Genomic DNA, 12,414 nt, shown 5'->3' with positions numbered 1-12,414 from the left:
GCCAAATTTGAACCCTGCTATCTGAATGTCACAGCAGAAATGGAGATTCATCAGGCCAGGCAAGATGTTTACAGTCTTCTGTCTGAGCCTGTGTGAACTGTGGTCTCAAATTCCTGTTCTTAACTCTCATGAGTAGCAACTGGTGTGTTCTTCTGTTGTTGTAGCCCATTTTCTTCCAGGTCTGACATATTGTGAGTTCAAAGATGCTTTTTTGCATACCTTGGTTGTAACGAGTGGTTATTTGAGTTCCTGTGCCCTTATTGTCAGCTCGAAGCAGTCTTGCCATTCTGCTCTTTGGTCTTTGGCAGCAAAACATTTTGAACTACTGCTCAGTGGATGGTTTCTCCTTCTCAGGCTATTTTGTGTAAATGGCCTGTATTTATATAGCGCTTTACTAGTCCCTAAGGACCCCAAAGCACTTTACATATCCAGTCATCCACCCATTCACACACACATTCACACACTGGTGATGGCAAGCTACATTGTAGCCACAGCCACCCTGGGGCGCACTGACAGAGGCGAGGCTGCCGGACACTGGCGCCACCGGGCCCTCTGACCACCACCAGTAGGCAACGGGTGAAGTGTCTTGCCCAAGGACACAACGACTGAGACTGTCCAAGCCGAGGCTCGAACCGGCAACCTTCCGATTACAAGGCGAACTCCCAACTCTTGAGCCACGATCGATGTAAACCCTGAAGATATTTATATGGGAAATTCAAATTATATCAGCAGGTTCCGAAATACTCACACCAGCCTATCTAGCACAACAACCACGCCACGTCCAGAGTCACTTAAATCATCTTTCTTCCCCATTCAGTGCTCAGTTTGAACTTGCGTACATCCCTAATTAGTTACTGCCCTGTGGTTGGCTAATAAGATATTTGTGTTAACAAGTTGTTGAACAGGTGTATCTAATGAAGTGGCTTTAAATTATTTAAGTGCTAAAACAGAATGTCTGTGAAGGTTCTCAGTCATCCAGGTCATCGTAGTCAAAGGAGCTTGCAAAGAAAAGCGTCTGGACTTCTTTAAGTTACTTGAAGACGTTTCACCTCTCATCCGAGAAGCCAGAGTTTCGGGTGAGTAACTCATCCGAAACTCTGGCTGATTGGGACCCACACCCAGTTTCACACCTTGGCTCAGGCGATTAGAGGATCATCAGGGGGTTCCTTTTGTCCCTCTGTGGGGGGGATACTCCCACTAGGTTTATATCTGGGACTCTCCACCATTTGACCTTAGAACTGAAGAAGCGTCTCGGATGAGAGGTGAAACGTCTTCAAGTAACTTAAAGAAGTCCAGACGCTTTTCTTTGCAAGCTCATTTGACTGCTAAAACAGAAGCATTGCTATTGTGTAATTCCTGAAATTCCAATACATCATAGAAGAAACTGACAACATCAGTGCTACTTGAGTCCACCATAAAATATCATGGTGTATTTGGTTGAGGTCATTTATTTTCCTCTCCTTTTTATGTCTCTGCAGACAACTGGTGGTGTATCGTGGATGGCAGCGTGTTCACCCGAATGGTCGACATGTACAAGAGCATTGTTGTCTTTATGCTAACAGGAGGCAAGACGGTGCTCGTGCCCATGTTCTATGAGAACTATTTTCTTGCAACTCTTCGGCTGCTGGAAAAGCTCCACAAGGTATTCACAAACGACACTCGCCGTTCTCAGCTGTGCTTGTTCGGCAATACAATCCAAGAAGGAAGTGTTTGTGTCACGGTCAGATGGTTCTCGGTAATCTGTAGTCTGCCGTGTACTGTGACATTTCCTGGAGATCAGCAGGTTTTTGTTCCATGTTACCAGGTAAACTTGAAGGCACAACACGTGGAGTACAACCGCTTTTACATCCCAGACATCACCAGCCTCGTGGACATCCAGGAAGACTACCTCAAATGGTTTCTGAGTAAAGCTGAGATTGTGAGTACTGAGTTTGGGATAGGTTTTTGGGAAGGCATCTGTGTTTGTCAGGTCTGTTTGTCTCTTCTTGCTGCCCACTTGTTTCATAAACAACACTCGGGCATTGGAAGGAATTTAAAAATCTCTTCGTTTCTACTTTTAAATGTCTTTTTATTTTTCAAGTGTCAGGTTTGATCAGATGACTTTTCTTTCATTCTCATTTTTAGAAAGTGGGATCATCCCCTTCACAGGTAGTTGAATTAAAGACTCAGTTATTAAGATAAATGATAATAGATAAATGTGATTCATTTAAATGGTGATGGTTTATTAAGCATTCATTCTGTTTTCCCTGCAGAGTGACTTTCCCGCAGTAAACCTGTGTGCCTACCCGTTCATACTGAACGCAAAAGCCAAGACAACCATGCTGCAAACTGATGCTGAACTGCAAATGCAGGTATCCGCTGCTGACAGACTTTATGTGTCAGCAAATGTTTCTTAATTGTTCTCGTTCTCATGTGAACATTGTTTCATCCATTTCTCTCCACCTGTGTCCGTTACCAAGATGGCAGTAAGCGGTGCAAACCTACACAATGTCTTTATGCTGCTCACACTGGAACCCCACCTCGCTAGGAACCCTTACCTGGTGCTCCATGTGCGCAGGAGCCATTTAGTAAGCGACACACTACGTGAGCTCACCATGTACTCTGACGTGGACCTCAAGAAACCACTCAAGGTGAGAGGCGGCACTCACCGGAGGCGTAACTTGGACAAAGCGAAGATTTGTTTTTGTTTTTCATCTGCTTCTTCCTCCCTCCAGGTGATCTTTGATGGAGAGGAGGCCGTAGACGCAGGCGGCGTAACTAAAGAGTTCTTCCTGCTGCTGTTGAAGGAGCTGATGGATCCCGTGTACGGGATGTTCACTCATTACAAAGAGTCCAACCTGCTCTGGTTCTCAGATAAAGTGAGTTTCCCTGGTTGACAGTTAACAGGCAGTGGAATTAGTATGTTAAAGTATTTATCGAGTATATTTAAATATAATTAAGTCTAATTTTAGCATATTACCTTCAACTTGAAGCATTACGGTGAGCCGCACTGCTGCAGACAGTTAAACACGAAGCTCTTTTCCAACTGCTGCACCTGCTGTGAACAGGTTTTAATGAATGAGTAGTTGCAATGTCTTCAAATAGGAAACTTCATCTTTTGAGATGGTTATCCAGAAGAAAAATGATACTTAATCTGGAGACTGTGTTTTAAAACATCAGAGACAGATCAGAGACAGCTTATTTATTTATTTAGTTTATGGATAATTTAGAAACACACAACTGTTTAAGTAACTTTGGATATGAACTAAAATCATCGGTTAATTCCTAATGCACAACAGTGTAGCACAGCTAATCCATGCTTTACAGGGGTTATTGCATTTCAGTCACAAAGCTGAAAGCTGCATACAGTGGTCCACTTCTTTTTTCCTACCTCTGAAAGAAAAAGAAAAATACTGTGACTCTGCAGACTGAAACATATTTGGACTTGCTGACAATAAGCAGCCTGTGCTGTTGGCTTTTAGCTCAGCTGTTTTCTGGGAAGTAAAGCGTTTAGGTTAATAATGATATTATGAGATCTCAGTGACGTCAGAAAAGAAAGAAGATTTAAGTAATTAGTAAGCATACTGCTCCTGTGCTGTGTGTGTAAATTGCACTCAGCCTTGTTTTAGGTTTGAAGCATCTTGTCTGGGCTGTGTGGGGTCCAGCCTAATTTGCCCCTTGGAGATAATGTCTCTTTGACATGCGCAGGATGGACGAGTCATATCTGTTGCTCAAAAAGAGAAGTCAGTGTTTCAATAAATCCACTGACCTTTTCCTTTTAGTTTGAAGCCTTTCAGCTTTCTTTTGTCTGGGTTTGTTTTTTTGTTTTGTTTTTTTTTTGGACTAAAGAGCAGTCGGCCTATAATTGATTACCCGAATGTGGACTGGCAGTTGTTTGACTGCTGCTGTTTTTTCCAAGAAGAAGAGCTGCTGTTTCTGCAGTTATACACAGAGATGCTGTATGTCAGTGGGAACACTAAGGTTTACAAAACACTCACCTCTATAAGGGAGCTCGTCCCTCAGCCTTGACCGTCATGCTGACTGAGATTGGAAACAACATAATATTAGCTCTGTTCAGTCAGTCACCTCTCTGTCATTCAAATTAAGGTCAAAATCACCCCCCCCCCCCCCCCCCCCCCTTTTAAACTAACTCTTTGTAAAATTATTAAGTAAAAAAGTAAGAGGTATTTGCATGAGAGTAGCATTTATTTTATATAGTCCAAGATTCCTTTTCTGGCACATAATTATAACACACAGTTGCAGCCATAGTGATAATCTAAAAGATGTCAAGATTTTCTTTTGGAGTGAGACAGAAGGACATGATTAGAAATGAGTACACCAAAGGGACATCTCAGGTTGAGTGGAGACAAGAGATGGTTTGGACATGTGCAGAGGAGGGACAGTGAACATTGGAAAAAGGATGTTAAAGATTGAGCTGCCAGAGACGAGGAAAAGAGGAAGACCACAGAGAAGATTCATGGATGTAGTGAAGGAGGACATGCAGAGGGTTGGAGTGACAGAGGAGGATGTCAGGGATAGAGTGAGATGGAGGAAGATGATCTGGTGTGGCGAGTTGCGCTCGAGGGGTGGTGTTGTTGGTTTCAGGGTTCACTATGTTGTTCCAGAATATCTCAACTATTCGGTAGGTTAATGGTTGGTGTATTTTTAGGCACATACTTAGCGATCATTGGATGAAGCCCACTGGTGATCTACTGACCAGCTGTTTGTTTCAATTCAAACAACTGTCATGGCTGCCATAGCCTCTACAGACTGCTTTGTGTAGATGAGTTAGTGAAACAGCTTCATCAGCTTTCTTGTGTTTTTGTGCCTTGTGATACAACATACAGTCTCTTTCTTGCACGAGGGTGTAACCATTGACATCCTCACATCTGTCCATTGCCAGTTTTTTTCATTTTGTACAAATCTGGCTAACTCTTCCAAGTTTTATCTTTTTTTCCCCTTCTCTTCAGCGTCCTTATACTCATCATAAAAATTCCCTTTTAGCACACAAACACAAACAATTTTCCTTGTTACTAAAGCTGATTCTTAAGTGTGATTTCACTAACTCGTCTACACAATTTTGTAGAGGTAATAGAAGCTTTGGCAGTTGTTTACTTTAAATGACAACTTTAATCTCCATATTTTGGCTTTATTCTATCCTTATGATAGCATATTTACCTCGAAGCTCTGATATCTTAGAGTTAAGAAGAAAGGTACCTTTTTCATATTTGTATAGTTCTGTGAGTGTGAATTTACTGCTGGTGTACCGTATAACATTTTTCAGCTCGTGGGATGTGAGAAATTGTCGAGTTACGTTGAGCCAGCTGACATGATGCCACCAAAGACTCTGCTCAGATTTCAGCCACAGAGAAGTGGTAAAAGAAAGGCAACAGGAAAATAATGTTTCTGCGTGCATCTCCAGTGTTTTGTAGAGCAGAACTGGTTCCACCTGATCGGGATCATCTGCGGTCTGGCCATCTATAACGCCACAGTGGTGGACCTCCACTTCCCCCTGGCTCTCTACAAGAAGCTGCTCGAGGTGTCACCCACGCTGGAGGACTTCAAAGAGCTCTCACCCACCGAAGCCCGGTAAACATGGCACATTGCAACTCACCATTTATTTTTAATTCATTTTTTAATCTATATATTTATTTATATATAAGGGTTAATCTGTACTCTGAGTTGGTAAAGACTTAAAATAATGAATGAAAGAATTCAATTTTTGATCAAACTTAGCAGAACAGTCTTTAAGTTTTAAGAAATGACATGACATCCTTAAAGCATAAAGAGAGATAACTGTGGGATTAGTGGACTTCCAGGGGAATAGGATGCAACTGAAGAGACCTCTTAGGTGAGAGGTCTTCAAAACTTAAGTCAAGTTCTTTTTCAAGATCCTTCAACTACCACGACCTGAATGACTGAGGACCTACACAAACAATAGGAAGAAAGATCTCACCAAAAGCGATGTTTGCATGCAAGCAAGGTATGTTTGGGGAACAAGTGGAACCCCCAAATATAGCAATGGAAGTGGTCAGTTTGTTATTGGGTTCCTAAAACCTTCCATAAAAAATTATGCAGTCTGAAGCAAAAGACAAACAAGGTGAGGCATGACATCTGGCACATTGGTCCATAATGTTGGGGTAAGTTCTTGATAAATAAGACCTTGAAAAGTGGATTCTATATCTTAAATAGTGTAAGTTGAAACCTGGCACAGAATCTAATCTGGAAATAAAGAAATAAATGGGACAATAAAATAACTTGAATGCCTCGATTATGTCACAGAAGATAGGAGGCATAAGTAAGAGCACAGGGTTTTTTTCAATAACGGCATCGCAGACTTAAAATGACTTAAAATGAGACTTCAAACTGAGACTGAATCCTAAGATTGCGCGTAAGAGGAGGGAACTCACAGATTTTTGCGACCTACTGTGTAGCATTTGTATTTCTGGGAGTTAAGGTGCAAAATATAAGGAGGAGAATATTTAAATCAAGCACGAAGTTTACAGTTTTGGGTTTTTGTGTATTTTTCTTAATCACCTGTAAAACTAAACACACCTGTTAGGTTCAAGGTTCAAGCTTCTTTATTTGTCACATGCATAGTTATACAAGTATAACACACAGTGAAATGTAGTGAATGTTAGCACTATTTGGTGAATGCACTCAGATGCTGTTTTGCTCTGTTTAATAAATCTTGCCCTAATAGGTGATGGAGAGTAGATTAGAGAGGCAGATGAAGAAAAGGATGAGCGAGATTGAATCTCAAGTCTACACTCGGCGAGTGAAGCCGGTCGATAAATGTATGAATATGTGAAGACCGATATATAAAACGTGTAAATTGTTCTAATAAAGAAAGTCCCAATCTGGGGGCTTTACTGTCCCACAGAAACAAAGAAATAAATTGGTGCAATGATTTTAAAAAATGCCTGGAATAAAAAAAGATTATGACTCCATTAATTTTAACCTATTAGCAAGAAGAGAAGAAAGTCTGGACACGCAGGGCTGTCAGAGTAAAGTGATGATAATATCTCAGCCTTGGGCCAGCGACTTGAAATAGTCCTCCTTTAGAAGGATGTTTACCTTCATCGGGGTTAGGATCAAATCTGCACCCGGATGCCAAATCCGTGTGCCACTTGTTTACATAAGCAGTGTTTTTGCTTTTCAGAGTAGCAGTGAGATTGTTTGCCACTTCATTGAATTTAGAGCAGGAACGGTCAGCATTTCCGTTCAGCCTAATTGTCTCCAGTCAACTATTGATTTTGCGATTATCCATTGAATGTGATTACCGATACGTACGGGCTGCAGCAGCCTGTTGCTCTCGAGACAACACCATCTTAAAGGACACTACATCTTAAAATGTTTGTTCTTATTATTTTGTCTGTCTTTTTGAGCCGTTCAGCTTCAACAGGCTAAAGGCAGCACAGTGGAGACAACACACAGATAAGAAGCAGACACCAGCTCTGCTTTCTGATAAAACATTGTTTGATATTTTCTTTGTACTGTGACCTCAGCCGAGTAACTTGGGTCAAATTGCAAAACAATAATAATAGATCCCCTTTGGCTAATTAGCATTTCCGTTGGCAGCCCATTTGTCCTTCCTGTTATTGGTGGTTATAACATCTAGCATTTTCTTTTCAGGAAAACTAACACAACACTCCCTGTGAGTCATTTCCTATTATTAATAATTCACCTCTAATCTGACAGAGCCTGTGTTCACGATTTGTTTCATCTACGGAGCTGTTGGAGCAGCACGGCTGATCCCTGGGTTTTCAATGTAAAGGTCAAACGTGGATAGAGTTGAGAGTTAAATACAAGTATAACACCAAAGAGCTGCAAAGAGTGTTACCGACAAGTTCTGTATTACTACAGCTCCAAGCAGTGACTATAACACTGTGTGTAACACCATAATACAGTTTTAACTTTCCTTGTTTTGCTTCTGTCTGCTGAGCAAATGACAGTTTGAGTTTTCTGTGTTGGTTTTTATGAGTTGATTTCTTTGTTTCTCCAGGAGTTTACAACAGCTTTTAGACTATGAAGGAAGTGACGTGGAGGAGACGTTTCTTCTCAACTTTGCTGTAAGTGTAACTTTTTATTTGTTGATTTTTATGCCACGTGTGTGAAAAAGGCTGGTGTTATTCTTTATTTTGTTTATTGTTAATATGTTCCTTGAAGTTCTACGTTACAGAATGACTCACGACTGTTCGTTCTTTGTCGCCTTGGTGGTATATTTTGGGTCATTGTTGTGCTGGAAGACACATCCATGACCCATCTTCGTTGTTCTGGCTGAGGGACAGAGGCTATATTTTACATTACATGGCCACAGTGGCCCCTCATTGTGTTGAAGTCGTCCTGTCCTTAGCAGAAAAACAGCCCCAAAGCACAATGGCTTTACCTCCCTGCTTGACTATGTGGATGGTGTTCATACTCAAAGAATCTCGTATTTCAAGTCAAGTTGATGTTAAAGAGTCTGATCTTTGGTTTCGTCTAACCGCGGCATTTTCTCCCAAGCCTTCTCTTGCTCATTGGCAAACTTAAGACTGGCCGTTACAAGTGCCATCTTGAACACTTCATAGGTGGTGAAAGATTTTCAGTTCATTACAACGTAGCATATTGCCAATGGTGTTCTTGGTCCTGTCTGCCAGTTTTGGGGTGATGCATCACCCTCATCCCATAGGGCAGGCTTTTCATGGTGATCAGTTTATATTTCTTGCATTTCCAAATAATCACACCAGCATTGTCACCTTCTCTCCACGCTTCTTGCTAATGGTCTTGTGGCCCATTCCAGCCTTGTGCAGGTCTACAATCTTGTCCCTGATGTCCTTTGATGGCTCGTTGGTCTCCCTCATGGTGGTGATGGAGAGGTTAGAATGGAAGAAATTGATATTGTGGACACGTGTGCTTTATATACATAACAAGTTTGGATCAGGAGTCTCTGTAATTGATTGACATACATTTTAATCTGTGTACCACACAGGCACTAGGGTGTTTACCTTACAATATGAAGAGCCTTGAGACGACTGATTTGGCGCTATATAAATAAGACAATTGAATTGAATTGATCCTCTGGCTTCTACAATGTGGGGTTAACTGAAAATGAAGTACAGCACATGTTAAGGGATCCTTGGTTGTAAAGATCTGTGATACAGAAGAAGGGCCTAAAACAGTCTTTGACTGCAGAGGAAAATATGTGTGTGTGTGAGGTTTAGCTGACAGACGGTTTTGGTGTTTGGAAAAAAACAAAAAACAAAACTGGAGCATCACAGGACTTCTTTAACTTTAAAATGTTAAAAAAATAAAGCTGCAATTATCTTGTGCGGCTTGTGCACTTTTGCAACGTAAAAAAACTCCACAGTGAGTCTGTTTGTTGTGCTCATGTCTTAGATCACCAGGGAGAACTACGGGATGACAGAAGTCAAGGAGCTGATTCCCGGAGGAGAGAGCGTCGCTGTGGACAAAAACAACAGGTTTGGTGACTCGACAAATCAAAAAAACGCACACTGAAAATTTAAGCTGACTTTTCAGCACGTTTCAGTCGGTATTTCAGGAGGCAGAGCAGGTCACCTACTAATCGGAAGGTTGGTGGTTCAATCCCCGTCTGCTCCGGTCAAATATACTTGGGCAAGATACTAACCCCAAGTTGCTCTCCCATGCATCCATGGGAATGTGAATGTGTGTCAATGCTGGATAGAAAGCACCTGGATAGGAAAAGCATAGAAAAAAGTGCTGGTGTGAATGAGTGAAGCTTTATAAAAAGCTCTTTGAGTTCTCAGAGTAGAAAAGCTCTATATAAGAACCAGCCCGTTTACCAGATTAGATTTAATTTCATGAACGTTTCCATTTTTTCAGTGCTACACGCTCTGTCCTCTCTGAAGGAAGAAGCAAAGACTGTGAGATTTTACTTTTTTTTTCCCCGCACAGAGATTATAATGCGCTCATGGAGCCAGCAGCTTGTGTCCCATTGTTGGAGCTGAAGGCCACGATCTGTGCTGCACACACAGACACAGTTTTTTAGATTCACTCACACCGTGCTATTGCGCCTCATTTCTAGCTGCTGTCCTTGTGCCAGTGGCACTGATTACAGCGTTATGTGAAGGAGTCCTCAGAGAGAGAGCGTTTGGGGGCGGGCGGTGTCAACATGTCTGGCTGCTGGTGCTGAACAGATGGCGAGAGCAGCAGTAACACAAATTGTTTCTCCAAAATCCCTTCGACACTCAGATATGGAACTAGAACAAGAGGAATATTAGATTGTGGTGTTAAAGCAGCATCTCATACCGCACGTTTTATTTTGATACTGAAGGTTACTTTATCAGACTGATGAATCCTGCCTTTGTTTTTGTTTCGTTTTGTGTTGTGTAAGACAAGTTTGGTGTTTGCAGGGCTTTGTGACCCCTGTGGGTGTGACTTGCTTGGCTGGGAAGACTGTAGCATTGGTCTGAAGCCTGTATTTATTAGCTTGTTGACGTGAAGCAGTTGTGTGCGTGTCTGTGCGCTGGTTTCCTATATGAGAAGACCTGCTTGTGTATTTCGCTCAAATTTCAGGAGAATCAGAATCAATCAGAATCAGAATACTTTATTAATCCCGAGGGAAATTAGGGTTACAGCAGGCAGTACGCTAATGGCGCATGCGCACTTACAAAGGAACCTTCTGACCAACTGTTGGAGCATGTTGGTCCTTCTGTTGGTACCTTCCCTGTTTGAACGGGGGTTTGTGGCAGCAGCTGCTACACAGAGTCCTCGCTTTCTAAATGAAACGACATCATTACTTTCTGTGTGTGTGATCAGGGAAAAGGTTTTAAAAATCTGGTTTCTCTCTTTTTCTTCTTTCTTGGAGTGATTGCTCGAGGATTGCGCGTTCCTGAACATTTGAGTTAAAGTAACTGGTTTCTTCTGAATCCCCGACATCTGATTCACTTTGGGATTTTTAACCTGTTATTTTGAATCTATTAAGATGCTGTTATGCACTGTGTGTGGTTGGCTTGGGGTTTCCTGTTGTTGTAGCTGAGTACATGTCTTAGACAGAGATAGCCTGAGTGAATATAAAATGTATTTATTACGGGGAAAGAAAAGTTCTTAAAACCTAATTGCTCCCTAAAACCAATAACTAGTTGTGTTACCAGTTAATAGTTATTAATGCTTGTGCAATCAAGTGTTTGTAATTACTGGCAGTGAGTGTTTCACATCACTGTGGAGGGATTTTGTCCCACTCCTCTTTGCAGAACTGTTTTAATTCAGCCACACTGGAGGGTTTCTGAACGGCCTGTTCAAAGGACACGACAAAGCATCGCAATCAGACTTAAGTCTGACTTTGACTAGTGATGGAAAGTGACAAATATGTTCTGCTTTCTTCTCCCTTTTGTCTTTGACATGTTTGATAAATGCATGGATCTCTGTCACTGACTTTAGTGCAGTAGTTGCTCAGCCCAAACTAAAGCTTTCCATTGGTTTCCCAAATTTAAAAATAATGTTGAAGCTGCACATTCCTCTCCTTCAGTACAGTAATTTTACTTTTAAGCATTCATTTCAGAGGTCTTAAAATAGATTAATGTTAGGAACTCTGTTTAAATATAAGTCTTTCAGGGGATTTATTCAGCATTTCGTGTCCTGCTTCTGTAGTTTAGCTTGGCACAGTGAAAACAAATCTGTTTTAGTATTTACACATATATTGACGCACTCACAGGTGGCTCCAGCACAGATGAAGAGATTAGAGGTTTAATCTACCTAAGCAACTTCTGCGCTAAGACCTCACAGAGGTGTAAACAAAATTAGAGCGGGCTGGATGAAGAGGACGTTGATGAGTTCCAAGCAGGTTTCAAGAAACAAACCAAAAAAAAGCTTTGAACAGACGGCTCAGACAATGTGAACACACTCGGATTCAGACACAATGAGAGAGGAAGAGAGTGTTTATAGTCCCACTTTGACATCTGAATAAATAAATTTACTGAACCTATTTGTGTGTGTGTGTGTGTGTGTGTGTGTGTGTGTGTGTGTGTGTGTGTGTGTGTGTGTGTGTGTGTGTTTCAGGAAGGAGTTTGTGGAGGCCTACCTGCGCTACGTGTTCTCAGACTCGGTGGGGGAGCAGTACTCTGCCTTCTCCGCTGGTTTCCTGAAGGTGTGTGGTGGTGAGATCCTGTCTCTGTTCCAGCCCTCCGAGCTGATGGCCATGGTGGTCGGCAATAATAACTACAACTGGGAGGAGATGGAGAAGGTCAGTGTGTGGTTTAATCATCTGCACATGTACTCCGACTGCTCTGATCAACTTTCCAGCTCAGGGTCAGCAAAGCCTCTCCTCACTGTGTGTGTTTTTCTTTTTTTGTTGTTGTCATTGTTGGATTAAAATCTTGAATCCCCTGCAGCACAAGTGTTTGCAGACCAATAGTTTATATGTGAAAGATTTGTTCAGATGCTGCATTTAAAAAAAAACAAACCCTAAAATCCTTG

At 41.7% G+C, this 12,414-nt stretch overlaps 1 protein-coding gene across 5 annotated transcripts in view; it reads left to right on the top strand.

Moving 5' to 3' along the window:
- herc3 (HECT and RLD domain containing E3 ubiquitin protein ligase 3) overlaps positions 1-12,414 on the top strand; it is a 36,338-nt gene that overhangs the window by 20,759 nt on the left and 3,165 nt on the right. For 4 of the 5 annotated variants that reach the window (XM_085459067.1, XM_085459068.1, XM_085459066.1 and 1 more), the window contains 10 exons: positions 1,479-1,642; positions 1,805-1,918; positions 2,125-2,148; positions 2,253-2,351; positions 2,460-2,630; positions 2,715-2,858; positions 5,402-5,568; positions 7,985-8,051; positions 9,358-9,440; positions 11,998-12,181. In XM_085459067.1, coding sequence (XP_085315193.1) covers positions 1,479-1,642; positions 1,805-1,918; positions 2,125-2,148; positions 2,253-2,351; positions 2,460-2,630; positions 2,715-2,858; positions 5,402-5,568; positions 7,985-8,051; positions 9,358-9,440; positions 11,998-12,181 — 1,217 coding nt within the window. Of the gene's footprint in view, positions 1-1,478; positions 1,643-1,804; positions 1,919-2,124; positions 2,149-2,252; positions 2,352-2,459; positions 2,631-2,714; positions 2,859-5,401; positions 5,569-5,870; positions 5,958-7,984; positions 8,052-9,357; positions 9,441-11,997; positions 12,182-12,414 lie in introns of those variants that run through there. The other variant, XM_085459070.1, reaches the window with a different exon arrangement.

The sequence above is a fragment of the Copadichromis virginalis genome, linkage group LG6 (assembly GCF_057382275.1).
Source record: "Copadichromis virginalis isolate Kocher_CV1m ecotype Utaka linkage group LG6, C_Virginalis_male_GT1.1, whole genome shotgun sequence".
NCBI classification, from domain to species: domain Eukaryota; kingdom Metazoa; phylum Chordata; class Actinopteri; order Cichliformes; family Cichlidae; genus Copadichromis; species Copadichromis virginalis.
Note: the sequence above shows the minus strand (reverse complement) of the source record. Positions and strands in the feature narration are given on the sequence as shown.